At 54.3% G+C, this 26318-nt stretch overlaps 1 protein-coding gene across 6 annotated transcripts in view; it reads right to left on the bottom strand.

The window, feature by feature from the left end:
* The window catches only part of RFX1 (regulatory factor X1), a 31529-nt gene extending 5663 nt beyond the window's left edge, over positions 1–25866 (bottom strand). For 2 of the 6 annotated variants that reach the window (XM_090289713.1, XM_090289715.1), the window contains exons 1-10: positions 25659–25866; positions 17843–18203; positions 10871–10980; positions 10567–10650; positions 9800–9907; positions 8664–8780; positions 7478–7573; positions 5846–5940; positions 2782–3169; positions 354–535 (exon numbers count right to left, since the gene is read on the bottom strand). In XM_090289713.1, the coding sequence (XP_090145839.1) occupies positions 354–535; positions 2782–3169; positions 5846–5940; positions 7478–7573; positions 8664–8780; positions 9800–9907; positions 10567–10650; positions 10871–10980; positions 17843–18161 (1499 nt within the window). In that variant the 5' untranslated portion in view covers positions 18162–18203; positions 25659–25866. Of the gene's footprint in view, positions 1–353; positions 536–2781; positions 3170–5845; positions 5941–6717; positions 7102–7477; positions 7574–8663; positions 8781–9799; positions 9908–10566; positions 10651–10870; positions 10981–17842; positions 18204–25658 lie in introns of all 6 variants that reach the window. The other 4 variants (XM_090289718.1, XM_090289717.1, XM_090289714.1 and 1 more) reach the window with 4 other exon arrangements.
* Between the last annotated feature and the right edge of the window lie 452 nt (positions 25867–26318).

Here is a 26318-nt window from a genome sequence, read left to right as displayed (position 1 = left end):
AGCATCAGAAGACAGATAGGAAAAAGGGAAGTAAGTAATATAAAAGGCATATTGGATGACAGGAAGTGCTAAGGAGAAAAAGTAAGCAGGGAAGTGGGAAGGGTGGGAGTGTCAAAGAAATGGGAAGAGGATGCAGTTTTAGTTAAAGGGGCTGAGGGATGTTTGAGTCAAGTGGTAGGGAACAGCAGACAAGGCAGAAAGTACAGGTGGTGCAAAGGCCCTGGGGAGGTGGGAGCTATATAGAGGCCAGTGGGGCTGGGAGTGTGTGAGCAAGGTCATGAGAGGGGGAGCAGAGGGTCTAGATAACTTGGGGTAGGGTTGTCCTTGTGGCTGTCAGGGGCAGAAGGCCCCACCTGGTGCCCAGACGGCGGGTGCGCAAGCCCATGAAGACAGAGCGGATGAGCTTGCCAAAGGAGGCGGCGTTGACAGGCTCCAGCTTCTGCTCCTGGCAATGCAGCAGATAGTGGCAGTAGAGGGTGCTCCGCGGCAGGCTCACGCCCTCAGCTGTCTCGTAATTGTCCAGGAGCCACTGGACCTGGGGCCGGAATGGGGGTAACAGAGTGCTAAGAATCACTTCAGTTTCTCAAGTATAGTAGTCCCCCATTAACCATGGTTTCACTTCCTGCAGTTTCAGCTACCCGAGGTCAACCACCGTCTGAAAATATTCCACTTCCCCAGCCATCAACATTGTCTGCTCCTGACATCTAACCATTGACATTGTCATGGCTTGATGCTCCAGGGTCACTGAAGCAGATAATTCTCCTTCTGATGTAGTATCATCATCAGGTCAGTAGTAACCTAACACACTGCACAACAATTCATATGTCATTTACCCCACTCCATCTCGTCACACAGGCACTGTACTATCTCTCACCACCGTAAGAACGGCGAGTACAGTACAATAAGACATTCTGAGAGGAAAAGACCACATTCATGTAACTTTTATTATATTGTTATAATTGTTGTTTTATTGTAAATTGTTGTTAATCCCTGACTGAGCCTAATTTGTACATTAAACTTTAATCACAGATATGTATGCATAGGAAAAAAACAGTATATCTTGGGTTCAGTACAATCTGTGGTTTCAGGCAACCACTGGGAGGTCTTGGAACGTATCCCCTGTGGGACTGTAGTAGTCATTGCTAAGTGCTCTCTGTACCTATTGCCAGTTGTGATCCTGACAACCACAATGTAGGGCATATCATGTCACAATGACCTATGGAAACTAAATCCCATGGAACACTCTAGAACTGTACTGTCCAATATAGTGCTGTCAGTCACATACAGCTATGTAAACACAAATTTAAATTAAATTATGCTAAGTGAAAAAAGCTAATGTCAGAAGGTTACAGGGAGTATGAGTCCATTCATAAAACATTTCAGGATGACATTATAGCAACGGGGACCAGATTCATGGTGGCAGGGGGTTAAGGTTGCTGGGAAGGAGGATGGTGGGGTGACTAAGAAGGGTGGGTGGGCAGGAGGGAGAACTTTGTGGTGCTTGAACAGTTCTGGATCTTGACTGTGGTGGTGGTTTCCCAACTCTACACACACAGAAGCAGACACCCACACCATGCCAATGCCAGCTGCCTGGCTGGGCACTGTACTACAGTTAGGTCAAATGTAATTAGCTGGGTAATCCGGGGAAAGGGCCCATGGGGATCTCTCTCTACTATTTCTGCAGTTTCCTGTGACTCTAAAATTATATAAAAATAGTTCTAAAAAAGCAACTTAACTCAGTGCCTCAGTGACCCCTGCCAAATTTCATGTGCCACATGTGACCAGAGGCCTCTGTGTTGAGCATCACAGAGAGAACATTTATATCACCAGAGAATGTTCTATTGGACAGCACTGTTCCAGAGCAGCATGTCTTTAAACTCTGGGTGAGGACCCATTAGGGGTTCATGAAATCAGATGAAATCAGTGGGTCACACCAGCATTAAGGAAAACTAGACTAGAAGCCAGGCTACATGGGTGCATAAGAAAGATCCTGCCTTCTGAGAAAGTGTCCATCTCAGTTATGTGGTCCATAATGCCAGAGGACAGTAGTTTAAAAAGTGGGGCCCTGGCTAGCTGGCTCAGTTGGTTGGAGCATTGTCCCATGCACCAAAAGGTCGCAGGTTTGATCCCTGGTTGGACACTTATGGGAGGCAACTGATCAATGTCTCTCTCTCACATCAATGTATGTCCCCCCCCACCCCACCCCCGCCCCAAAGATGAATGAACACATCCTCTGGTGAAGATCTAATAAAAAAACGGGGAAGCCATCGCTTCAGACCCCATGCTCTAAGAGAACAGGGACTGGACCACCCCATGACTACCAGGCCCTGACCCACCCATGGTAACACCCTGCTGAGGGGCCCACTGGGGCTAGGATCCAAGGTTGCTGGAGTGATAGCATGCAGCCACCTCTGGGAAGAGGAAGGTTATCTCAATGTCTTCCAGATGAACAAAGAACGTTGCTCAGGGCAGCTCCCCTCATGACAGTGCCTGCCTCTTGCTCTCCTCGCTTTATCTATCTGCTGTCATCAACTATAACAAAGAAAGTGACACTTCTTGGGGTACCGCTCAAACAGCTTCATGCCTATTAGCTGAGGCTCAGAGGGACTGAGTAACTTGTCTGAGGCCACACACTGAAGATTCAATCCTAGGCCATCTTCATCTTAGCACTTGGTGCCAGGCTACCTAGGCTCCTGCTGATGGTGGCCTGCAACTACCGCCCACCACTTCCAACCAGGGATCTCTACCACCTGCCTCCTTGGGATCACGATTGGTACTTACAGTGGCTGGTGAGGCACGGGTGGTGTGGGAGTAGGACTGGCTGGCACTGCCCAGCATGTAGCCGCCTTGGATCACGTAGGTGCCTGCTCCACTGCTGCCGCCGCCGCCGCCGCTGCCACCGCCACCACCACTGCTGCCCCCACCACCACCTCCACTGCCTCCACTTCCACCGTTGTTGCTGCTGCTGCTGGCCCCGCCCCCACTGTTGGTGGGGCTGGCCACAACCTGGCTGCCAGACACGTACATGGGCACGGAGCCACTGCTGGCCACCGCCTGGGAGGTGGCAGGTGTGCTAACCTGGGCAGCCGTGCCCGCAGCCTCGTAGTAGCTGGTGCCCGCTGTCTGCGTGTACAGCGGCGTCTCAGCATAGGGATAGGTGCTGGAACGGCTGAGAAAGAAGTAGAGGAGGAGACTCAGGGGCAAGGGCTGGGCAATGAGGGCATGAAAGAGGGGGCTCCTACAGGGGTGGGCTTTCAGGATTGGAGCAGGAAGCAACAGCCTAAGTGTCAGACCAGGCACCAACCCAAGTGTATGATAGACAATTTTTCACTGAACCCTCAATGCATCCCCTTGCCATGGGAGTCCCCAGCTCACATGTGAGGAAGCCGAGACAGAAGGGCTAGGTGACTTACAACAGGCCACATACTTCACTCAATCAAAAGAGAAAACCACTATCGAGCACTTATTGTATGCTGGGCACTGTTCTAGTTTGGGAGCTGGAAGAGAAGCCTAGTGCAAAGGTAAATTGAGGGCACTGCAGGAGGTGGTACGTGCTCCGGAGGAGAACAAGGCGGGAACAAAGGAAGGCTCTACTTCTAAATTCAGTGGCCACCCTGAGTACAGATGCATGTTCTTTGGATTCAGTGACCCTTTCTGCCCTGGAGAGTTTTCCTCCAGCTGTCCCAGAACCTGCCTTAGACGATGCGGGCTCAAGGCTGCAAACCATAGCAAGAGACTAAAAACAACTGTGGGTTCATCTTTAGGGGGATGTTAAGTAAAAGGTGATGGACTCTTACACGGGGGTGAGAGGAGGAGGGAAGAGGAGGAAGGGCTCATGGTTCTGCGAAAAAACAAGGTTCAGAATACGCCACCTGTCTGCCGTGAGTGGGGATGGAGAGGGGACTGGTGGGGGCGCCTCTCTCACTGCCTCACTAGACATCACTGGACATAGTTTTGACTTTTGAGCCTTTTCAATGTATTAGTGATTAAAAATAACATTAAACTTTACAACTCCAGAAAGGTAGCAAGGCCAGTATGGGATGGCCTGGCTCAGAAGGTGCTACTGGAGCCATTTGATAAAGGAAGCAGGGGAGGGAGCCTTTCGGGTCTTTGGGGGCAGCCAGGAGAGGGACTGGTGGGGTGGAGAGTGATGAGAGGTGTGATCACTGGAGGTGGGTGGCCCTGCCTATCAGATACCTGGGTGCAGATCTTAAATCACTGTACCCAGGTCCACATTTACCACAAAAGCGACACCGACAGTGTGTGACCTGAGTCAGCACCAGCAAGTGCCCACCCCTTCCAGTGGCAGGGACCACAGCCACGACTAGCCCAGTGGTGGCCCACAAGCAACACTTGCTCCAAAAAATGTTGCTCTGGCAGCTATTTGCTGAATGACTAACAATGAACAAAAGCCTGCATCTCTGGAATTGGCCTGGACAGGGCCAAGGACAAAGGCAGAGAGGCCTGTGGCTTTCACCGGGGTGAGAAGCAAGGCCGGCCAAGGGCCGGGAACCCAGTACCGACCCACTGCGTGGAAGAGACAGGAGATACAGTGCCCCAAGAACTTCATATTCCAGAATAAATTGATGGTAATGATGGATCACATGGGATCACACACACTATAATCACAGAAGGAGGAATTCAAACAGTAGCAAGGGACAGACACTACCAAGGAAAGCCAAGGGAGCCACACACGGACCCCAGGCCTGGGCTCATGGCTTAGCTCTGATTCGAACATACTAGTGGCCCTTGGGACCTGTCTCCTTTCTGCAATGCCCATCTGTGGTCCCTGCCAGCACTGGTTAAATGTACAGCTAGGAGACTGGCAGCAGTAGAAATAAGTCAATATAACTGAAATAGCTGGACTCCATGTGAAGAATCCTGGGCAAGGAGCCCGAGCTGGGGCTAGTGCAGGCCAGGGGCTTGGTATCTGCCTGATACAGCAGGTATTAATGCTGTACCATGCATAGTACTGGGGAGAAGTCACATATGTGTCAGCTAGATGGGGTCTGGTCTTATCATTCATGCTATGTCTGCACAGTGGAGTATTACATACTGTTGAAAGAGGGTGACTAGGACCCACATGAGCAAATATGGGACAAGATTCAAGATACAGAATTGGGAGAAGAAATAAGGGATAGAACACTGTTGCCTCTATTTCTAAACAAAGAAAGAGTAACTTCTGCCCTGGCTGGTGTTGCTCAGTGGACTGAGCGTCAGCCTGAGAACCAAAGGGTCACTGGTTCAGCTCCTGGCCGGGGCACATGCTTGGGCTGTAGGCCAGGTCCCCAGTTGGGGGTGTGTGAAAGGCAACCACACATTAATGTTTTTCTCCCTCTCTTTCTCCCTCCCTTCCCCACTCTCTGAAAATAAATAAAATGTTTAAAAAAAGTAAAAAAGAAAAGGAAGGATAGTTTCTGTTTTCAGAATATCTCTGGGATAAAATAAACAGATCAGAGTGCTCCCCTCCCTGGGGCAGGGTGAGGGAGGGCGGGGTAAGGAGTGAAGGCAATTTCATTTTCACTGTTCAACATTTACTTAGACATTTTTATCTTGTAAAATTTTAAAGTAAATTTTTTTGTGAGGGGCTAAAAATCAGGCCCATCTGATTCCAAAGCCCTAGATTATGCTGGATCTCTTTCCCAACCCACAAGGGTCCTCCCTGCTTCACCTTTACCTGGTGGCTGCTGGATGCCCTTGGGGAGCACCTACCACCTGTCTGTCACCTGAGGCCTTGAAGGCTGGCTGGCCCCCTGGGGGCTAGGACTGGGCCCTCCAGTCCTAGGGAGTCCTGAACAGATCTCTGACCCTACTCCAGTCTCCTCCCCCAGCCTTCCGAACTCACATGGCACTGGCTGTGTAACTGGCGTCTCCACCCTCCACATACTGCACTTGGCTGGAGTACACGTGTGGAACAGGCACCTGCTGGAGCTGCTGCACCTGTTGCAGATGAAGGGCATGCAGAGTGTCAGAGGTGGGCCAGCTCCTCCACCTCTGCCTCTAAAGGGCTGGCAGCAGCCCAGCTTCTCCCAGACACCTGGCACCCAGGCTAGAAGGCTGCACTTCTGAGCTCTCTGAACACACAGTGAACCAGGCCAGGGGTCAGAGGCCCAGGGCCTGCGGCCTCTGACAGGGCTGGGAATCAGGCAGAGCTGTGTCAGAAAGAAGCCAGGAGATTTTGCTTGGTTTGGGGACAACAAGGGTGGGGTCTGAGGTGGGGCAGACAGAGGGGAGGCCAGACAGGGTTCCACTGTGGATGTGAAAGTTGGACCCCAGGGGCAGAGCCAAGCACTGGAACAAGGCTGTCGCTAGAACCAGGGCCTGGAACTACAGACAGAGCCTCAGGAAAGGAGTCTGCATCAGGAACTGACCCAGGTCTGCAGGAGTGAGACCTGGAAACCGTGCACAGGATTTAGGGGCGGAGCCAGGATGCGGGGGGGGGGGGGGGATGAGGCCGAATTTGTGGGACAGAACCTGGAACTATACTCAAGGCTTTAGGGGCGGGGCTTGCATTTCCCACCCACCCCCTCCGCCCACTGGTCTGAAGGGGTGGAGCCTAGGACCTGGAAACCACTTTGGGACGGGGTTCAAAGGAGGATCCCCAGACTGGCCGGGCAGAGTCGGGGTGTCCAGGGCCTAAGGGGCAGGGCGCGGGCCGGGGCCGGCGGATCCCGCCCCCGCCCGCCCTTTGTCCCCACCAGTGCGTCGGCCACCTACTTTGAGGGCCGTGGCTGCCGTGCTGAACACTAGCACCTGGGGAATTCTCTGGATCCTGACCCTCTGGTCGGGGCTGGCTCGGGCCGGGAGCCCAGGCAGTGGCTCGAGGACCACTTTCTGCTGCGGCAGGAGCAGGTGTGGGGGCAGCACGCCCACCAGCTCCACCCACTGCTCGGCGCCCAGCTCGTAATAGGGCGGCGGCAGCTCGGGGCTGCCTAGCTGCGTGAACTCGCCGCTGCACTGGGGCTGGAGCGACGGTGGCTCCGAGGCCAGTGGGCCCGTCCCGGGCCCAGGTGTGGGCGGCCGGGGCGGCGGCTCCGGTGGCGGCGTGGGCCGGGGCTCTCGCTGTTCTGCCTTCCTAGCGGGAAACTGACTGTCTGAGCTCTGGAGGACAAACAGAGACACTGGGGGGTAACCAGGGCTGCCACGGGGTCAGGGCTCCAGGCCTCCGCCGCCCACCGGACTGCTGAGCTTATGCAGCAGCCCGACCAGAAGCAGGGCCAGAAGATCCCTGCTTCGTGTATCAGAAGACGAGACTCCAGATATCTCTCTCAGCAAAATCTGGGCCCTGAAATGCCAGGTCCCAGGAAAGGGGAAGCGCACAGCCAGAGGTGGAGCCCAGTGTGCGGTTGGACCCTTGAGGACCCAGGGTGGGCTCTATTTCCTCCCTGCGGCCTGAGGGGCCTGCACCCCTCCCCAGGCCAGCCCAGGCCCAGCCCCAGCCCCAGTTTGCCCAGAGGTAGGTGGGGGAGATGCGTACCTCTTGAGCCACATGGACTGGCTGGAGCCCCTGCACCGTGAGCGGCTGCACGGGGCTGGCTTTGGGGGCCTGTGGAGTGGCCTGGACCACGGATCTCTGGGGAGGGAAAAGGAGTTAAGACTATGGTAATCATGGCAGTGCCAGTGGCAAACCCATCCCTAAGCACCCAGCCCTTGTGCACGTGTGCACTCATGTAATCCTGGGAGCACCCTTGGTAAGAAAGAGGCCACCTCCTCCAGCTTTTTGTAGTTGGCCTCACACAAAGTGCCTTCCAGGTTCATTAGCATGTTGATTCTGGACGCTCAGTTATAGGTGTGGAACCTAGGCTCAGCGAGGCAAGGCTGAGGGGAAGTGACAGGCTGAGAGTTGAACTGGGGACTCACTGAGGGAGTCCCTGTTCTCCACTCCACTCCCTGCAAGCTTAATCCACACTCCCATGTCTAGGACTCCCACTGTCCTCACTTCCATGCTATGGTGCGGATCCAGGTATCTCCTTCAGGGTACAGTGAGGGACAGAGGTGGGATGTGTTGGATGTGTGGGGGGGGGGGGTTTGCTGAGTGGTGGGGCACGGACTCAAACCCAGGTCTGGAGGTTCAGAGAGGCTATGGTGCCAGATAGGAGAATATTTGTGAATCCTTTGGGGTGTGGTTCTACTTTCCTCTGGGGAGAGGATCTATGGCTTTTACCTGGTTTTCTGCGGGGTTGGAAATGCACCAGTTTCAGTGGTAACAACCAGATGGCAGACAACCCTTGCCTTTCACCTAACCTCTGTCTTCTATGGCTGGTGGCTCAGAACACCACCTCCTCCAGAATGCTGGGAATGGATTTGGAGGCTAGGACCTTCTCCCTGTGTCCCTAGGGGTGAGCCAGGACTTGGCCTTGGGGCTCCTCCAGGCAAATGGGCCCAAGGAGGCCAAAGCTGTTTCTCAAAGCTGTTTCCAGTTCATGCTCTGTGTTAGGTGCCTCCCCTAGGACTACATCTCATCCATGCTGACCCCAGGCCCAAGGCCCCAGGGCAGAAGCAATATTTAGATGAAGATGCTGGGGCTCCAGAGAGGCAGAAGCGCTTGCCAAAGGTCCAGGTGGCAGGATCCCCATCTGTCCAGCTCTCAAAGCCCTAGGAAGCTGCAGAGGCCACCTGGCCAGGACCCCTTGCCCCCACGGCCACCCGCCTTGGCCTGGCACCTCTTGGGTGACAGGGACACTCTGCTGGACGCCGTGGACCTGCAGCTGCTGTGGCACCGTGCCCGTGGGGGCCCCAGCCGTCTTGCTGGAGGAGCTGTTGGCCTGCACTGGCGACCGCTACAAGGAAAGAAGACACGGAGTGTTGCCTGGGGCACTCAGGCCCTGACAAAACCCTTCTTAGGAGGGTTGTCCCCAAAAGCTGGTGGAAAGGTGGCAGCCAGTTGAGGGCATGTGTCAACCACCTAAGCTGGTAACCAGCAACATTCTGCGCACCCAAATGCCTAGTCCCGGCCACAAGCCCTGGTCACCACTGGGCAAGGCTGGGGGTTTGGCGCAGAGGTTCTGGTGAGTAGACCCATCTTTCCCAGTGAGGACAGCCAGACTCCAGCCTCCACTCAGGGGCATCTGCTGCCTCCATAACTGAAGGGGTCGTAGCCCTGAGGTGACGAAAGGTGAGGGAATACCTAATTTCCAGGTGTGCTGAGGCACAGATGGCAATGGACATGCCCCAGAGCCACATAGCTATGAGTGGTGGCACTGGGCACCGCCCTCAGGCAAGCCAGCTACAGAGCCCCTGTGAGCTCTGGGCCATGTTGATATCATTAGATATTTTATACATAGAAAACTCTGAGCCCAGAGGCTCTGAAGGCCTGTCCAGAGTGTCTTAGGAGTAAATGACTGAGCTGGAGGGTCTGGTCCAAGCTTCTAATGTGGACACCCATGCTCCCAGCTACCCATGACCTGCCTGCCTGCTGGCAACACTCTTGAAGGTATTTGGGAACCCCTGATTTCACCCTGTGGTTTGAAGAAGAGCTGCTACCCACCCTGCAGAGGGAAGAGGGGCCCACTTTGCCTCCTTGGATACACTCCTAAGCTGGAGCTGAGAGGCCCATCTCAACCCAGGGTTGCGGGGGAAGCCACCTCCATCTCCTGAAGGTGGCAAGACCAGGAACCAGGCAACCAAGCCACCCTGCCCAGGGTGAGAGAGAGTATCAGTGCTGGGATTAGGGAGGGCTTGAAGATTCTGGAGGAGCGAGTGAGCTAGGTGGGCAGGGAGCTCCAAGTACACTATGGGGATACACAGCCAACCTGGGGAAGGAGGAGTAGGGAGGAGAGCTGCCAGAGCCACCACCTACCTCAGGGGGTGAGTGCACCTGCTGGGTGCCATGCACCGTCAGAGAGACCTGGCCTGCCTTAACGCCCGGGGCTGTGCTCTGCACTACCAGCCGCTGCGTGGGGAGAGCCTGGAGCCATGAGGGAAAAGGACCACAGTTCATGGATTACAGGCTGAACCGATTTAACAAGCATTACGAGCATCTGTGCTGAGCCCTGCAGCATCCTAGTGCTGGACACTTAGCTCACGGAATCACCCAGCTATCCCTGATGCAGCAACCCCCTTATCCCCACTTCACAGAGGTGGACAGTGAGACTCAGCACAGCCAATGTGCTTGCCTGCAGTCCTGGGGCCTGGAAGCAGCACAACCAACATTTGTGTCCAGGGAACCTCATCCTTGGACCCGACAGGGGTGTTTTAGGTTTGTGCGGAGGCCTGCGCGCCACCTGTAGCCTTCCAGGGGATACCTAGAAGGTGTCCCTGTGCCAGCTACAGGCTGTTGGTACCTAATTGGCCTTGGATTTTCTGCTTGGGGACACCAGGCTGGACCTGCAGGCCACCTTCTTTACTGCCAACCCTCCATTCTGTTAAAGTGACTCGTGTGGCTCCTCCTTCCATGATAAGCCCTGACTGACACAGTCTCCCCGCTGCTGGAGGTAGTGTGTGGAGCAGCCCCTGGATGGACCTAGGTTCTGGAGGCTGGTGAGGGCAGATCCCTGAAGGCTATCAAGGGTTGATTCTGTACTCTGGGGAGGCTGTGAGCGCCAGGGCCAGGTGTGGCAGACTTACCTGTGGGGGCACAGGGATGTTGGTGAGCTGAAGGGGTGACATGTGGCCCGGCTTGGCCTGCACACTTGTCTGGACCAGCAGCCGCTGTGGGGGCAAGAAGGAAGGCCCTAAGCCATGCTGACTGCCCCAGGAGGCCCAGCCCCGGTAGGTGGAGGGGCAGCTGAAATGAACATCTTGATAAGGACAAGTAAGCACATGGCTCCAGTGGTAGATCAGGGAAGGAAGGTGAGATACCCTCAGCCACAGCCCATACCGCCCCCACTCATGTGCCCTCCCCACTTGCCTGGGTAAGGGTGAATCCTACCTGCTGGGTGCCTTGCACCTGTTGAACCACCTGAGTGGGGACTCCGGTCTGGCTGGCCGTGGAGCCTGGGCTGGCCTCTGACACAGTCTCGCTGGCCCGCATGGCACCTTCTGGGAGGAGGAGTCACAGGGTCAGCTCTGCCTCCACCTATGCCCCCACCATAAGCTTGAGCCCATCTGGATGGGATGGTGCGGTGCAGTCTGAAGCAGATCCCTGATGGGCCCAGGCCTCTGCAAGAGTCATGCCTGCCCCTAACCTTGCCCATGCACATCAGGGTGGGATGGGAGCCAGGGGGATACTTAACATCCAAAAGCAGACCCACCCACCCCCGCCCTCCTCATGCCAAAGCCAGATCAGAAGGGGTGACTAGAGAGCCATGATGCAGTGGAGGCCCAGAGGGCTGGACCCGCTTTTTCCAGCAGACAGGACTTGTGGACAGGCAGTGACTGGCCTCCCACCTCGGTAGCTCTGGAAGGACCAAGGTGCTGGAGCCACTTTCCCTGAGATGACCCCTGGCTTCCCAGAAACTGCAGCTGGTTAGAGAACTGGCTCCAGAAGGCCTTTATGGCAGTGGCCAAGTGCCCCCTCCCTCTCCACAGTCCCAGCCTTTCTGTCCTCAGTGGGGTGGGGGCAGGCTGATACTCACGCTGAAGGGCAGTTGAGAAGAGGCAATCATAGAACATGGTGCCCACCTCGCTGTCTATCTCCCCCCTTCCTGCATCCAGGGAAGCCTGCCCTGTGCTCTTCACTCCTGGCCTACCTCTTCGGGAACAGCAGGGCACGCGGGCGCGGGCGGGTTTATACCTGCAACCTTGGAGAGCTAATCCCCCCAGTGGATGCAAAGCTCCCAGCTGCCCTCTTGGAATAAACACTCCTCTCCCAGCAGGTGTGGCCATACAGGGACTTCTAGGGGCTGGGGCTGCACTGCAGGGTCAGGAGGGAGGCTGGTACCGAGATGCTATCAGGTGGGCACAGGTAGTTTCATGCACATATTACTGAGCAATTAACATGAGTTGGGGGGCAAGGGCGTGGAGGGTGAGTGTTCCTGAGAGGTGCTGGCTAGGAGACCCTCAGCCAAGCTAGCTAGCTGTTCATCCTTCCCCCTTGTGTGGCCTGATTTGCTCCTAGCAGTTCCAGAAGCTGGGGGTGAGGTGGGAGGGTGGAGAGGCTGGGGGCATACATGTGCCTACCCTCCCTCCAATGTGCTGCCACAAGGAGCCAGGGTCCCAGCCCCACTTCCTGGGTTTCCTGGCAAGATTGGGGGGTAGTGAGCAAGGAGGGCTAGGGTTAACTATAGTGATTAACTATCATGCTTCTGGTGCTCCAGGAGCTGCACAAAGGTCTTCCTGGGTAGCTGAAGGTGGAAAGAACTTTTGCTACCCCTGATTTCGGGTAAGGATACAGAGACAGGAAGAAAGGGAATGACTTGCCCAAGGTCACCTGGCTGGGAACAGGCAGGCAAGGAAGGACATGGGCCCATGTGAACCTCACACCGTGCATGGAACCCAGGGTCACAGGTCGCGCCCAGGCTGAGGACCCAAGGGCAATGGTGTGTACAGGCATGTGGGTACAGGGGCCTATAGGGGACAACACAAAGTTCAGAGCATCCCAGGGTGGGGCTCGGCCTCCAAAGCAAGGAGCTGGGCCTCCGCTATGTGGGAACACCAGAAGGGCCTGGCCAGAGCAAAAGGGCTGTCCCAGGTCCATGCAAGGACCTCAGGGGCCAAGTTTGGAGCAGAGCACATGACTGTGTGTGGGTTAGGTGGTGGGGAGTCATGGCCAGATGTGGGAGGAGGTATTGGGAGAAGCCTCCCATTGGTCACATGTGGGGCAGGCATGACAACCCCAGGCCTGCTTGGCCAGCTGCCTCTGTGGCCAGTTCCAGAAGGCACGGATTCCTGTTTTGCTGGGATCTTCCCTTGCCTCCACTTAGGCTTCCCTGAGCCATGAGGAAGGAGGCCCTCACTGAGACAGCCCCCTGGAAGAAACCTGAGAAAACTCCGAGTCACGTGAAGAGGCTGGCACACCTGGGTGCCTGTGGGGCATAGGGAGCCAGACCCAGCCCAAAGCATGGTGCCCAACCAAGGAGGCCTGGTGCAGGGTGGGCATGGAGTGGGTAGGCTGGCCCCAGACACTGCCTAGGCCTGGGGGCCTTGATGAAAACACCAAAGCTGATCCGTGAACAGGACCCTGAGACATCTGCCTGGGACAGGGAAGCCTGGGAAGCAGTCTTGCCCATCTCCTGCCTCTGGAGTGGCCCCCAAGGCTGAGACCCCCTTGTCTGCCAGGCCAGTAAGGCAGGCTGGGCCACAGGAGGATGAGCAGGTAAAGTTCTAAAGTCCATTCCACGGATGAGGGGCTTCCTGTGTGCCCCATCTGCCTGTGTCTTGCCCGAGATGTGAGTATGGGGGGAGGAGCATGGAGTCTGATAGCATCTGCATCTGTCTGTCTGCCATCTCCATTCTAGGCATGTGCATGAGATCAGGGAGGGCCTCAGCGTCTCAGGTCTCACCAGGAAGTGGCAGCTGATTTCCTGTCCCTCCATCTGATGAGTGTACTGTCTTCCTCAGGTCCTGCACTTCCCCTTCAAGACCTACTCACACCTCAAATGCCATGAGCTACTTGGGGAAGGCTGAGGGAGGCCCATTCCCCACAGGTAACAGATGTGGAGTCTGGCCCTCTCCCTCCTAGTCCTTTGCTCCCAGGGATGATTTCAGTCAGAGGCTCCTGGGGGAGCCTCTGAGCCTCTGCTACCCCAGGGTCCTGGGTCTCTTGTCTGTCCTGACCTCAGTTTCCCCATCCATGGGGAAATGATATACTCCCACCCTCCATGTTCCTCTTCCGGGCACAAGTCTTTTGGACTCCCAAGGACTCCAAGTGAGAGAGAATCAGGGAAGAGAGGCTGGACACAGTCCCTCCTCCAGCCTAGCCCCATGCCCAGCAGACAGGCTTGGTTTCACTGTCCTGGAGACACTGCCAGGATCCACAAAGCCCTCCTTCCACCTAGAGTTTCTGGCAAAGAATCTGGTGGCCTCTGAAGGTGGGATTCATGGATTTAGAGGATTGTTTCTGAGCAGGGAAACTTGAGCTGCCTTCCCGTCACCTCCAAAGTCACCTTAGGGCAGAGCCCTCGAGGACAGAGCTGCATGACCTGCCTTCTGTTGCTGCCTAGGCTGGCTGCCAGCCTGGGCTCCAAGTCTGGGTACAGGCTCCTCCCTGCCCCCTCCCTGAGACTCCCTGGGTCCCTTGTCAGCTCAGATTGCTTCTGGTCCTGGAGGAGCCCCAGGCTGCATTTGTCGGTGTCACTTACACTCTCTACACCCCTACCCCAGGAATGGATCACGTGGCCCAAAGGCCACCCTTAGATACAAAGAGACACTAACCTGGGAGTCACTGTAGAACCCTAGGAAATCACTGCAAGTGGTTGGGGGAAGGGTTGACGGAGCAGCAAGTGCAGTTGCAGGGTGCCAGTCAACCTCCCCTTCAGAACAGATCTAGAAAGCATTGCCTAGTCACCCTTCCGGGGAGAGGCTCACTCCTGCCAGAGCCAGAAGCAGCAGGAAAAAGAAATCACCCGGGACCATTGTAAAAGATGATTAAGCCAATGCCAAAAAGGGATCCCAAGAGTCATGCCAACAGCCCAGAGCGCCCTGCAGCATGGTGGGAGGACTAGGGGTGGAAGGATAAAGGCCACCTCCCCAGGCCCCACAGCTAGTAAGAGCCCTGCTGAGACCCAAAAGATCATGCATAACCTTGACCTCTTAGCATGGGGCCTCCCTGGGGAAGTGCTAGAAAGAGCTGGAGGAGTGGAAGAGAGGAGGTGGGTTGGGATTTGGGCAGTTCTGGGGCCTGCACCTGCGCACCCATTCCAGACCTTTGCTCTAGAGACTCTCAACCAAAAGTCAGCAGAAGCCAGCATCCAGGAAGTTCAGGCCCAATCAATGCCCTGGAGCTGAGCAAAGCCCTCCAGCTGTGACAGGCAAGGACTCGCACCTGCTCTTGGTGGCCCACGGGCTGACCGGTTGTGAGGGCTGCATTGGGTCAGGCCCACATTCATGTAGGGGTTCACGATTATTCCACAGAGTCAGCAGACAGAGCCCCGCCCTCACAGAGAGTGGAGGTAGATGTCATTGTCGTCATCACTTCAGACGGCAAGGAGTGTGAGGAAGAAAGATAAAGCGAAGTAAGGAAACAAGGAGTGAAAGTGGGGGTGAGGTGGTGTGGGCATTAGGGAAGTGGCATCTGAGCAGAGACCAGAAAAACACAAGGGATGAAACTCCACAAGGTCTAGGATGGGAGTGATCCAGGCAGAGGGCACCAAGAGGGCAAAGATCCACGAGCTGGACCACACCTGGAGGGTTTGTAGAGCTGCAGGAAGGCCAGTGAGGCTGGAGCAAAGGTTTGAGGGTGCAGTGGGGCCAGGCAGGGCTGGGCAGCCGGCAGGACTCAGGCCAGAATCAAGAGCTGGGTGTTCATCAGCAGGGGCACAGCCAGTGTGAAGCATTTAAAGCCCTTTCCTATGGGAGGGGCCACAGGGAGTGGATGTTCCAGGGCCCAGACAGCCCAGGCCAGGCTTTCTCAGCGAGTGCCTCAGGACCACCTGCCTTGGGATCAGCTGGTTTGAGCTGGGATGTGAAGGAAACTATAACAGATATCAACAGGATCCCTCTAGATGTTGTAGGGGGAGGACTGTGAAGGGGAAGAGTGGAAGATGGACCAGGGTGGGCGCCATGGAGGCAGGAGAAATGGCTGGACTTAGGAGGTGGAGCCAAGAGGCCTTGCCTACTCAAGGATGGGTAAGACCAGAATCAAGGCTGACCCGGGCCTGGAGGTGGTACTGATGGGGACAGGGAAGCCTCCAAGGAGGGCAAATTTGAATTGAGAGAAATCTAGAGTTCCATTCGGCCACAGGGGCATGAGAGGCCTGTTCAACTGAGTGGATGGTCACAAGAGGCTGGACACAGGATTCTGGGGTTCAGGGCTGTGACCCAGAGTGCAGACCTCAATGTGGATATTGTCAACATAGAGGTGGCACTGAAAGCAGAGACATGAAGGATGAGTCACTGGAGTGAAGAGGAGGCCCCAAGCCGATGAAGTCATTGCTAATAAGGCCAGAGAGATGAGGAAGTAGCAAAGGGGATAGAGAAGGGGAGGCAGAGAGGTAAGTGGAGACCTGGGCAGGAGGGCATCTCTGGTAAGAGGGTGACCCCCACTGGGCTGCTGGGGAGGAAAGGTGTGAGTGGGAGGACAAATCCTTTGAAGAATTCTGATTTAAAGGGAAGAGAAGACACTAGTGACAGCTGGAGAGGGGTGCAGGGCTGGGTGGGGGGTGGTCCTGGCTAAAATGGGAGCTGTTTCATCTTCATGGGCAGGTTAAAAAGAAGGCAAGTTAGGGAACGAGCAACAAGGCCAGGATGGCAGGAGTAAATCCTGGACGGGGCAGCCTGGGATAGGCAGAGCTGGTGGGTGCAGATGGGCCCCAGGAGCTGGGAAGCTGGCTGGGGGTAGGGAGATGGGGTCCTTCTCATCACATGATGACACCCTGTCCCCAGTGAGGTCAGCAGCAGGGTCAGGGGTCAAAAATGCAGAGTGAGAGGGAGTGATGGAGGGGAGAGGGGAAGGGAAAGTGGGTTTCTTGGATAGTGGGGGCTACGCTAGCAAGAAGATGTAGCAGGATCACTGGGAAGCGCTAAGAACCCACTGGAGATCTGTGGCTTGGGAACCCTGGCCATGCCTATGGCCTGGCCTCAACCCAGTGTGCTTGGCATGGTGTGGTGCTCATGCACCATCCCTCCACACCATTTGTTTGGTAAAGTGTCACTGCTCTGAGCTTCTGTGTGCTGCCCCCCCCCCCCCCGGCTCTCTCTGGGGACCCCAACACTGTCAGGAATCTCCAGGATGCTGCCCAGGGCCCCAGTAGCATCTGTCCTAGTCCCACGGGGCCATGTCAGTTGCCACATATTTGACTATCATTTATGGTTCTAAACTCAGTCTTGACCTGCGCCTTCCACAGCCTCCCAGGATGCACTGTGATTCCACCCCCTCCCCCCGACCTGCCCCGCTGCCACTTCCTTTTTCACTGTGAAAGGAGCAGGCCAGCCTCAACTGAGGATTTTACCACATCCCCTGCCTTCCTCAGAGAACACTGCAAACCACTAACAATGCCCAGTCCTGGTCTGAGTTGTATACTCTTCCTCAGAGGAGTGATCGCTTGTCATGACTCCTCTGCTCAGGGTCCCCTTGCCCAGAATGTCCCTGTCCGGGGAGGAACTAGAGCGGAGGTTAGATGCTCTAGGCAGGAACCACAGGCACCATGACCAGAGTTTCCTGGCAATTTGTTCCATGGCCGCAAGGGGGGCCATAGCGAGAAACAGAAACCCTTGGCCACATACTCTTGAACTTGTCCAACCAAGAGCCCCACTTGCCCAAGTCCTGCCAAAGATGAACTGGGAGGGGAGGGGAGGAGAGGGGAAGGGATGCCTTCAGGCCCTCCCGCCAATCTCCCTGAAGTGCTCCCATGAGCACCTCACACACATTCCCTGAGCACGTGAAACCATTCGGATCTCTTTATGGATGAGGAATCTGCGGCGGGGTAGCCAAGTGGCTGGAGAGCAGTGAAGCTAGGATGACAGTGCAGTGGGTGGACTCGCCCTCCACTCCCGCAGATGGTAATAAATTGTAACTCTACTGCCCAATCCTTTCTTCAAGCAACACCTTACTTGGGGATGGACAGAAACAGCTTTAAGAGCTGCCCTGGTGGGGAGAAGCTGAGGGCACAGAGGCCTCCCTGCCTGGCCTAAAAACTTCTCCAGAGATGCCCCACAAGTCTCGCCCAGGAATCCTGGAGTTTGACAGCTGCCATCCTGGTGACAGGCACAGTAAGTGACAGCACTCACTGCCACAATGCTCCCAAAAGCTCCTCTTGAAGTTGTTCAAAGAGAACCCCCTGGCCCCACACACATGTCCACTTACCAGAGACGGTGACCACGATGTATTGCTGGGACACTGAGGACGGGGCAGGAGTGCCAGTTGGCTGCGACGGCGTGGGGGCAGCCGGGAGCTCCGTCACATACTGCTTCTGGCTGCCCGGTGGCTGTGCCTGGGTCTGGGGGCTCTGCAGCTCAGTGACATACTGGGGCTGAGGGGTGGCAGCAGTGGCAGGTGGCTGGGGGGGCTGGGGTGCTGCTGATGGAGGTGGTGGTGGCTGGGGCTGGGCCTGTGGTGGAGCCTGTGGAGGCTGGGAGGGTTGCGGGGCTGCCTGTAGCTCTGTAACGTATGCCTGTGTTGCCATGCCAACAGTGGGGAAAGTGATAATAAATAAGGCTTTTTTTTTCTTCCTTGGGAAGAAGGGGAGGGGGAGAGAGGGGGGGGAAAACAAAACAAAAGAAGGAAAAACAAAAATTAATATACAGGCAGAGGAAGCCAGGGACAGCTCCTAGCTCCCTAGAGACACATTTGGGTTCATCACTAACTTAATTAAATCCTAAGGCTGGTGGCCAACTATAACCAGCCCATCACTACAGTGGCACTGGGTATGGACTGAGGCTGGTCTGTGCGTCTTCCACTTAACCCTGCCCTGGACTTCTGCCTTCTTCTGTTCCAGCCCCTGGTGCCTGGGGGACCCCTGTGCTAGGTATAGGGAGGACTCAGTCAGACCCTCACCCAGGGACAAATGGTCCGGTTCTCCTGAAGGTTCCTACAGGCTGGGCACTGTGCTCTACATTATTTCGTTACAACCATCACATCTGGGTTTGGGTTCAGTCTGCCATATGAGTAACTGAGTCTCAGAGAGGTTAAGGAGCTTGCCCCAGGCCACAGAGCATGGAAACAGCAAGGCTGAGTTGGAACCCTGGGTGCATTGAGCTCTTGACTAATCAGCTAATTGTTGGAAAGAAAAGTCTTGGGAAATGCAGTCTGCCAGCCAGCCTGTGCTACCTCCCTATGCCTTCCATCTGGGCTTGGATTCTTGGCTGAATATCGTTCCTAGTGGGGTGCCAGACACCAGGAAGGTGTTTGAGTCCAGAAAACACCCCTAAACTGCTTATGGACACAGAAGCCTTCAGGCCTTCCCCTAGGGGCAGTTATAGGTGAACACACCAGATGGGAGCTCATCAAGGGAAGAGAGCCCTTCTGGGGCCACAGGGTGCGTCCAGCAGCTACTGCTGCCTCCACAGCCCATCTGACCAGGCAGAGGCAGCCTTTCTGGATGCTAAACAGTCATGGTCCCTCTCCCAGGTGCTAGGCTAGGCAAGGTGTCCCTCTTGCTAGGCCCTGCCTCAGCAGGGGATGGGCAGATAGTTTCTACTCCATCCCCTGCCTCCCCACCACTAAAGCACCTCATCGCCAGCTCCTGAGCTCTAAGGGCAGTGGAAAAAACACTTGGGTGGAGCAGAGGTAAAGCTCCAGCCTCACAGCTTCATGGCCCTGCCTTGCCCCTGGAGTTATTTGAGGTTGAGAGCCCTGCCTGGGATCCAACTTAAGAGTGGGATTTTCCAGGAGAAGGAGGAGGAGAAAAACAACTGCTGCTTGAGGAGTAGCCCCAGGAGCACTTGGCTGCGACTGCCTCTTCAGAGCAGCCTGGTGAGGGAGGAGCCACCATGCCCATTTTACAGATGAGCAAAGCTAGGCTCTGGGGTGAGCTGCTGAAGGGTGCGCAGTCACAAGGGATGGAAGGATTTGAATTCAGGTCTCTGACCCCCACGTGTGCTCTTAGTTCCCAGCCATACTCGGGGAGCCAGACTCATTTATTTCTCACCATCAGTAGATTTTCAGGTGAGGAGACCTGAGGGACCCCCTTCCCTCCCAAAACCTACCCTTCAACCCTCACCCCCAGAGGTTAGCCATCTGTCCTGGACCCCTGTTAAAGCAGCAGAAATGCTGAGCAGGGAGCCCACCTGAGCAGCCGAGGGATACTGGGCAGCACAGTGGGTTCCCCTATGTCTCCCTTCCTGGGACCCAAGAGCTGCCCAAATCAGCAGGGGGCAAGATGGGTAAGAAATAAGTCCTGGATGGGGCTGATGCAGGACTTGAACTTGGCTATCTCCTAGCTGTGTGACTTGAGCCTCCCCTCCCTGGGCCTCCACTGCCCCATCTGTGACATGGGAGAATGGGAGGCTACAATACAGGTTGCTGAGGAGTTCAGTCTGGCTGCGTGGGCAAGCTAGGCCAAGCACCCAGCACAGGATAAGCACAAAGGAGATGGCTCTAGTTCACATCATCACCAAAGGCCCTTTAACAAAGCTTCGGGAAAGAGGACAGAGCTGCCAGGTCCTGCCTCTGGGATGTGGAGTACAAAGGAAAAGGAGTTTCTGTCTGTATTTCGGTGTGTCCGCTCATTGGGCTTGGGGTAGGCTGGGGAGGGGCCATAGGGCTCTGCTGGCTGGCCTGGGCAGAGCTGGCAGCGACCTTGGGCTATCTTACCTACCAGACCAGGCCATTAGGGACAGAGAGGAAGAGGCAGATGGAGAGCTGTCCACTGGGCACTGTGGATGGGTGGCCTGTCTCAGTGCTTCCTTGTTGGTAACTCAGGCAGCCGGGGGAGCTTGCCCACCTGCACTGTCTACCACACACAGGTAGAAGACATCTTTCTCCAGCCTCTGCCCTCCCCAAACTTCTTCCTGCCAGCATTTGAGAGGCCACCTCCCAGTGGCTCCTCACACCATCGGGTCCAAACTCTGGCCCAGCTTGAGCACTCAAGTCACTGTAGCCAATCATCGCCCATCTGCCTAGTGTCAGCTCCACCTCGACATGAACCCTGGCCTATCTCTTAATTCATGAATACATGACTGGCCTCAGTTTCCCCATCTGTCACCCTGGCATGATGAGAACAGACGATTCATAGGGATGTTGTAAATATCCAATGAGATCAGCCTAGCACCCAGTGGAAGCTGCTATTATTATTATCCATTCAACAAATATCTGTGCTGGGTGGGGATGAAGGGGTAAGGAGGTAGGCATGATCCTTGAGCACTTGGAAGGAGGCAGAGGGGGAATCCGATACTGGGGTCATCAGCATCACTTGGAGCTAGTTAAATTCAGATTCCCAGGCCCCACTGCCCACAGTCTGGGATGGTCCTGCAGTCTGCTGTTTGAGCTACCCCACCCCTGGATGATTCTGAGGCAGGTGGTCCTGGGGAGACTTTCTGAGAAACCCTGGCTAGGGCTTTCTCAGCCTTAGGAGAGCTGGCCCCTTATGGCCCCTCCCACCAGAAAAGGGCCTTAAAACCTCCCCACTCTCTGAGACCTTCTCCTCCTTGAGATACAAAGCCTACAGGCCTCATCCCTCACTGGGCAGGAGGAGGCAAGGATGAGGGCTGAAAGGCTGAGCTAAAAGGAGTGGGGTAATAGATAAAACAGTTAAACCAACTTCTCTACTGGAGGCCTTCTCAGCATTATCATTGCCAGTCTCCAGGATGAGCGATACAGGATGCCAAATTTCCAGTAATTATTTGACCAGAGAACTTTTTTTTTGTTTTCCATTTGTGATGACCAGGTTAAGCAGAATTCTTTAGGGTATTCCCTACAGAAGAATAAGTCACAAATCTCTACAGTATGAGGCATTCTTCATCTCTTTGAACATGAAAACCTTTCTTGATTGAGCAGAGCACATGAAACAAGGGAATCACTAAGCAAATCTATTCTTTGGCAATGAAACCACCAAGAAAAGCACCAATGGCTGCACCCATCTTCGAAACCAATGGCTTTTTTCGGAGAATGAATCAATTACTCTAGATCAGGGACTAGCAAACCTCTGGAAAGGGCCAGACTATCAATGTTTTTGGCTCTGTGGGCAGATAGTCTCTGTTGTAACAACTCAGTTCTGCTATTGCAATGTGAAGGCAACTAGAGATGATATGTAAACAAATACATGTGGCTCCGTGCCAATAAAATTTTATTTCTAGGCACTGAGATTGAATTTCATATAATTTTCACATCATGACAGCTTATCCATTGCCACAAAACATCCTTCTTTTGATTTTCCCCCAATCATTTAACAATGTATTATAAAAATCATTCTTGGCTCACGGGCCATACAATAACAGGTGGTGGCCATACTTGGTGACCTGTTTTAGACACCAGGTCCTGTAACCAAATGGTTTACATCTTAGATGAGGCCCTCTGAGGAAAGGGAAAGAAAACTCATCTTCCTCATCAGTAGAATGGTTTCAATAAGGTACTTACAGGGAATGGGGAAATTATAATGATATGGGTTTCCTTCATCATCTGTACCTCATTAGTTTCTAATACTTGTCAATAATTCTTCCAAAATAAATCCTAAGACTGGGCACTTCTCTCCATCTTAATCAACACTGTGCAAGTCTGAGCTGCTGTCATCTCTTGCCTGGATCCCTGCCACAGCTTTGTCACGGGCTCCTGGCTTCACTCTTACCTCTATAAGATCCTTCGAAAATACAAACACTATTCAGTAGACTCCAACACTCCTCAGCATAGAGAATAAATAAAATCCAGAGCCCTTTCCGTGACCTATAGGGCCCTGTGGGATCTGGCACTCCAATCCCTGCCTTTCTCACTCTGGATGTTCTGGCCAGTCTCTCATTCCTAAAATGCTCCAGGCCTTCTCCAGCCTCAAGACTTTTGCACTAGCTCTTCTCGCATAGGCATGCTCTCCTCATCCCCACCTCCATCCTCCACTACTGGCTCCTTAACCATTCAGGTTTCAGCTCATTAGTCACCTTCTTGGATTTCAAGTGCCCTTCTCCTCAGTACTCTGAAGCACATACTCCTGTTTTATTTTCTTCCTGGCCCTGTTTTTTCTTTTGTTTATTTCCATACTCATAGTTCCTCTTCCCCCCATGACCAGACAGGAAGATTCCCAAGGGCAAAGATTTAGCCAGCCTTGTCCACCACTTCAACCCCAGCTCCTAGAACACAGTGGGGGTTCAACTGTTTCCTGTCAAATGAGTGTCCATAGGCTAGGAAGACACTGATAGTGAGTGTCAAAAGTTGGTTAGAGCCCCGACTGGGTGCTCTCAGTGATTAGAGCATCATCCTGTACATCAAAAGGTTGCAGATTCCATCCATCCTGGTGAGGGCACATACCTAGGTTGTGGGTTTGATCCCTGGTCAGGGTGAGTATGAGAGGCAACCGACTGATGCTTTTCTCTCACATTGATGTTTCTCTCTCAGATCAATGCCCCCCCTCCCCTCCCATCCTATCCCCTCCTCTCTCTAAAATCAGTAAACACATCCTCTGGTGAGAACTAAAAATAATAAAGTAAAATATAATGCATTTTTTAAAAAAAGGTTAGAATCTACTGAATGGTGAGACCTTGTGAAAAAGTACAGTCTCCTGCCTGCAACAGGCTCGTACTACAGGGCTGGTGATACCTCCTGGTCCAGAATGCGCCCCCTAGGCCAAAAAGATTATGCATTCAGAGGTTACTCTCTGCAGACCACATCCCTGGGGTGTCTGCCTGGCTCATCCTCTGTCTTCAGCCCCAAGATGCAAGGGGATGTATGGGAAGGGGAGGGCAAGGACCTCAGCTCCAGAGATACCTTTTCCATGATACTCAGAAGCCTAGTTCCCCTAGCTGCCTCCTGGAAGGCTTGGGGTTGAGTGGGGTCCTGGAGTCCAGGGACAATTTTTCTTTGTGGCTACTCTCCTAATGCCAGAGAAGGACCTTAAGAGAGTAACACTTTCCCACTAGACACTGGAGTCCTGGCATCCAGCTCCTCGGATCCCTGTCACCAGCCACACAACCCAGCAAGAGAGTGAACCATTCAAGCCACTAGGGTTTCACCCCATTCAAAATGATAAAGATAAATACAAACGGTATAATTCCAAGGGCTGAGCAGGAAGCGACAATCATTGTAATAACAGTAGCAGTAGCAGCTAATGTAGTTTGAGCAATTACTATGTATTTGATGATCAACTTGTATTCTCTTATGGGACCTACAGCACAATAACATGAGATTAACATCATTATCAGTGATCACTGCCCTCCCACTCAGACTGAAGGAAACTGAAGCCCAGAGAAATTAAGTAACTTGCCCCAGAGCACAAAGCTAGAAAGTAGTTGATAGTTTCAAGGACAAGCAAAACAAGCCAGTGTCCCTACACTAGTCAAATGACTCTCTGGGCTTGAGCCCTTTAAATGTAGAAATTATGGGAGGTGGGGGCAGTCAACAAGACTAGATAATCAGACTCATCTTTTTCTGCTCAGAATTTGCTTTTCTAACAGGTGGTGCTCTTTCTGGCTATTTGGATTTCTAGATTTTTACTGAAAATTAATCTCTACCTTTCCCAACTTTCAAGGGGTCCTGTGCCACCTCTCAAAGAGCACTTGGCCTAAGAAAATTCCCTGCAGAAGTGAGACCACACACCCCTTCCCAGCTTTATCTTAAATTCTTGGGGGAAAGCTTTGGAAAAGCCTGAAACGCAATCCTCTCCTTGAAGTTTGATTGATTTTAAAAGTGGCAATTTGCACAGGCACTCAGCTCTGCTGATGTCAAGCTCCAAAGCAAGATGGAGACTAGGGAAAGAGGGTTTGGACTGGCTGTCTATTTAAAAAAAATAAAAATTCTTCCCCAAGCTGGCAGACCTTGTTGTCTGGCAAAGCAGTCACTCAGTCTCCTCTAACAAATGTGGAACACTTATTTCCCCTCCCCTCTGACCTCAGTGACCCCTTCCTCCTGCCCACGTGGCTCTGGAGGCTGGTACCTCCTCAGTAACAAGTGCCCCAGTTGACAACTTGACTGACATAAAAACACGTGCCTGGCCAAGGGAAGCAGCTTAATAAATCTGAGAAACTTCCTCAGGTGGCATTTGCTCCGCATTCCCAGAAAGGGAGACCTGGGTGGGTAGAACAGCTAGAAATGGTCCCATCTCCAGTGACAAGTCCCCTGTCCAGGGACTACACCTGATCCAAGACAGCAGCCTCCAGAGAAGCAATCAAGTTTATGTTCCTTTCTCTCAGTCATTCAAGATCACTCCTCCCTGCCACCAGCTTCTATTTCTGGAAATCAAATCTTCCAGGCTAAAGCCATACAGCTTCTCCATGAAACTTTGTCTCTCTTTGCCTCCTCTCAGAGAAAAGGCGGTAAATTTAGGAGAGAACTGCAGGGTTGAAATCAAACTAGCAAACGGTTAATCTATCAAACACATTCAGAAACAGTAGATGGGGTAAAAGTTCAAATATGAACCCTTGAAAAGAGTCCTGAAATAAATTAGGAAATCCCTGAAATGCAGAAAAGGGAGGATGGCAATGGTTCTCCCCACTTTACAGGATGAAAAACTGAGGACTCAGCTGTGACAGGCACTGAGTCCTGAGAACGACTGGGGTGCGGGGTATTCCAAAGGGAGGAGGCACAGGTCGCCTCCCATTGCTAGAGAGAGATGTAAGGCCCAGGCGGGAGCTGCCCCACCCGGTTCCAGGGTGTACAAGACCGCCTGCCCGCTCACACCTTACGGCCTGGCCCCTCCTACCAACCTCGGCCCTGCCTCGCCCCTCCCTAGCTCCTATTGGCCCAACCTCCCCAGACCCGCCCCTCCACCCCTCCCGACAAATAAAAGCCCCCCGCCCAGGCCCGCCGACCTCCACTCTCCGCCAGCCTGCGAGCGCCCGCCCCTTGTGGGGGCCGGGCTGCGGGGCTTAGGGCGGGTGGTGTCGCCTCAGCTTGGCCCTGGCCCCCTCCCCCACGGTCCCGACAGTCGCCGCCATTTTGACCGTCCGCCCCTTCCCCCGGGACTATGATTACAGCGACACCCGCCGCTCAGGCCCTGCCGCCCTCCCCGACCCGACCCGCCACCCGGACCCGCTCCGGTTACCTCGGCTTCTTCCCACCTCTGTCCGCAGAAGGGCTTTCCAGAGGTCTTGCAGGCGATGTTGGGAGGGGGACAGAACGTGCCGGGGGTCCCCGGACCGGGCCGGGGTGGGGGTGGGGGTCGGCCGGGCGGTTGTTGTTGTTGACTCGCGTTGCCGGGTTGCTTGGTCGCCACGACTACCGTGGCTATGGCGCCTCCGTTTCCCTCACCGGGGCAACTGTTGCTACCCACCCTACTTACGTCACGGGCCCAGGCGGGGTCCCGGATGATTGGCGATACCGGGAGAAGTGATTGGACGGTGCTGGGCTCTGCTACTAAGCTATTGGCCCCAAGGCACGCTTTTCAACACCCTTTCGCCTTCCCGGCGCTCTGATTTATCAGTAGGAATGTCCATCAAAGGAAACTGGACCCTCAAAGGCAGCAGGGCCCATCACTCCCGCAAGGAAGCAAGAGGCTAAGAAAAAGGGGTGGGGTCTGTGAGGTCGGGATTGGTTTGCGGCTGTAAAACCTGCTCCCTGGTTCGACTAAAGGGACGTCAGTCTACCCCAGTGTTTGCAGCGCTCCCTTAACTGGAGGCTGGGCGCAGGAGCAGCACGAAAGGCTAGCTGGGAAAGGTAGTCCGCTCCTGTGTACTCTAAACGTCTTACCAAATATAAGGTCAAG

The sequence above is a fragment of the Furipterus horrens genome, unplaced genomic scaffold, assembly GCF_987537825.1.
Source record: "Furipterus horrens unplaced genomic scaffold, mFurHor1.1.pri manual_scaffold_10, whole genome shotgun sequence".
Classification (NCBI taxonomy): domain Eukaryota; kingdom Metazoa; phylum Chordata; class Mammalia; order Chiroptera; family Furipteridae; genus Furipterus; species Furipterus horrens.
This window is presented reverse-complemented; position numbering and strand designations above follow the sequence as displayed.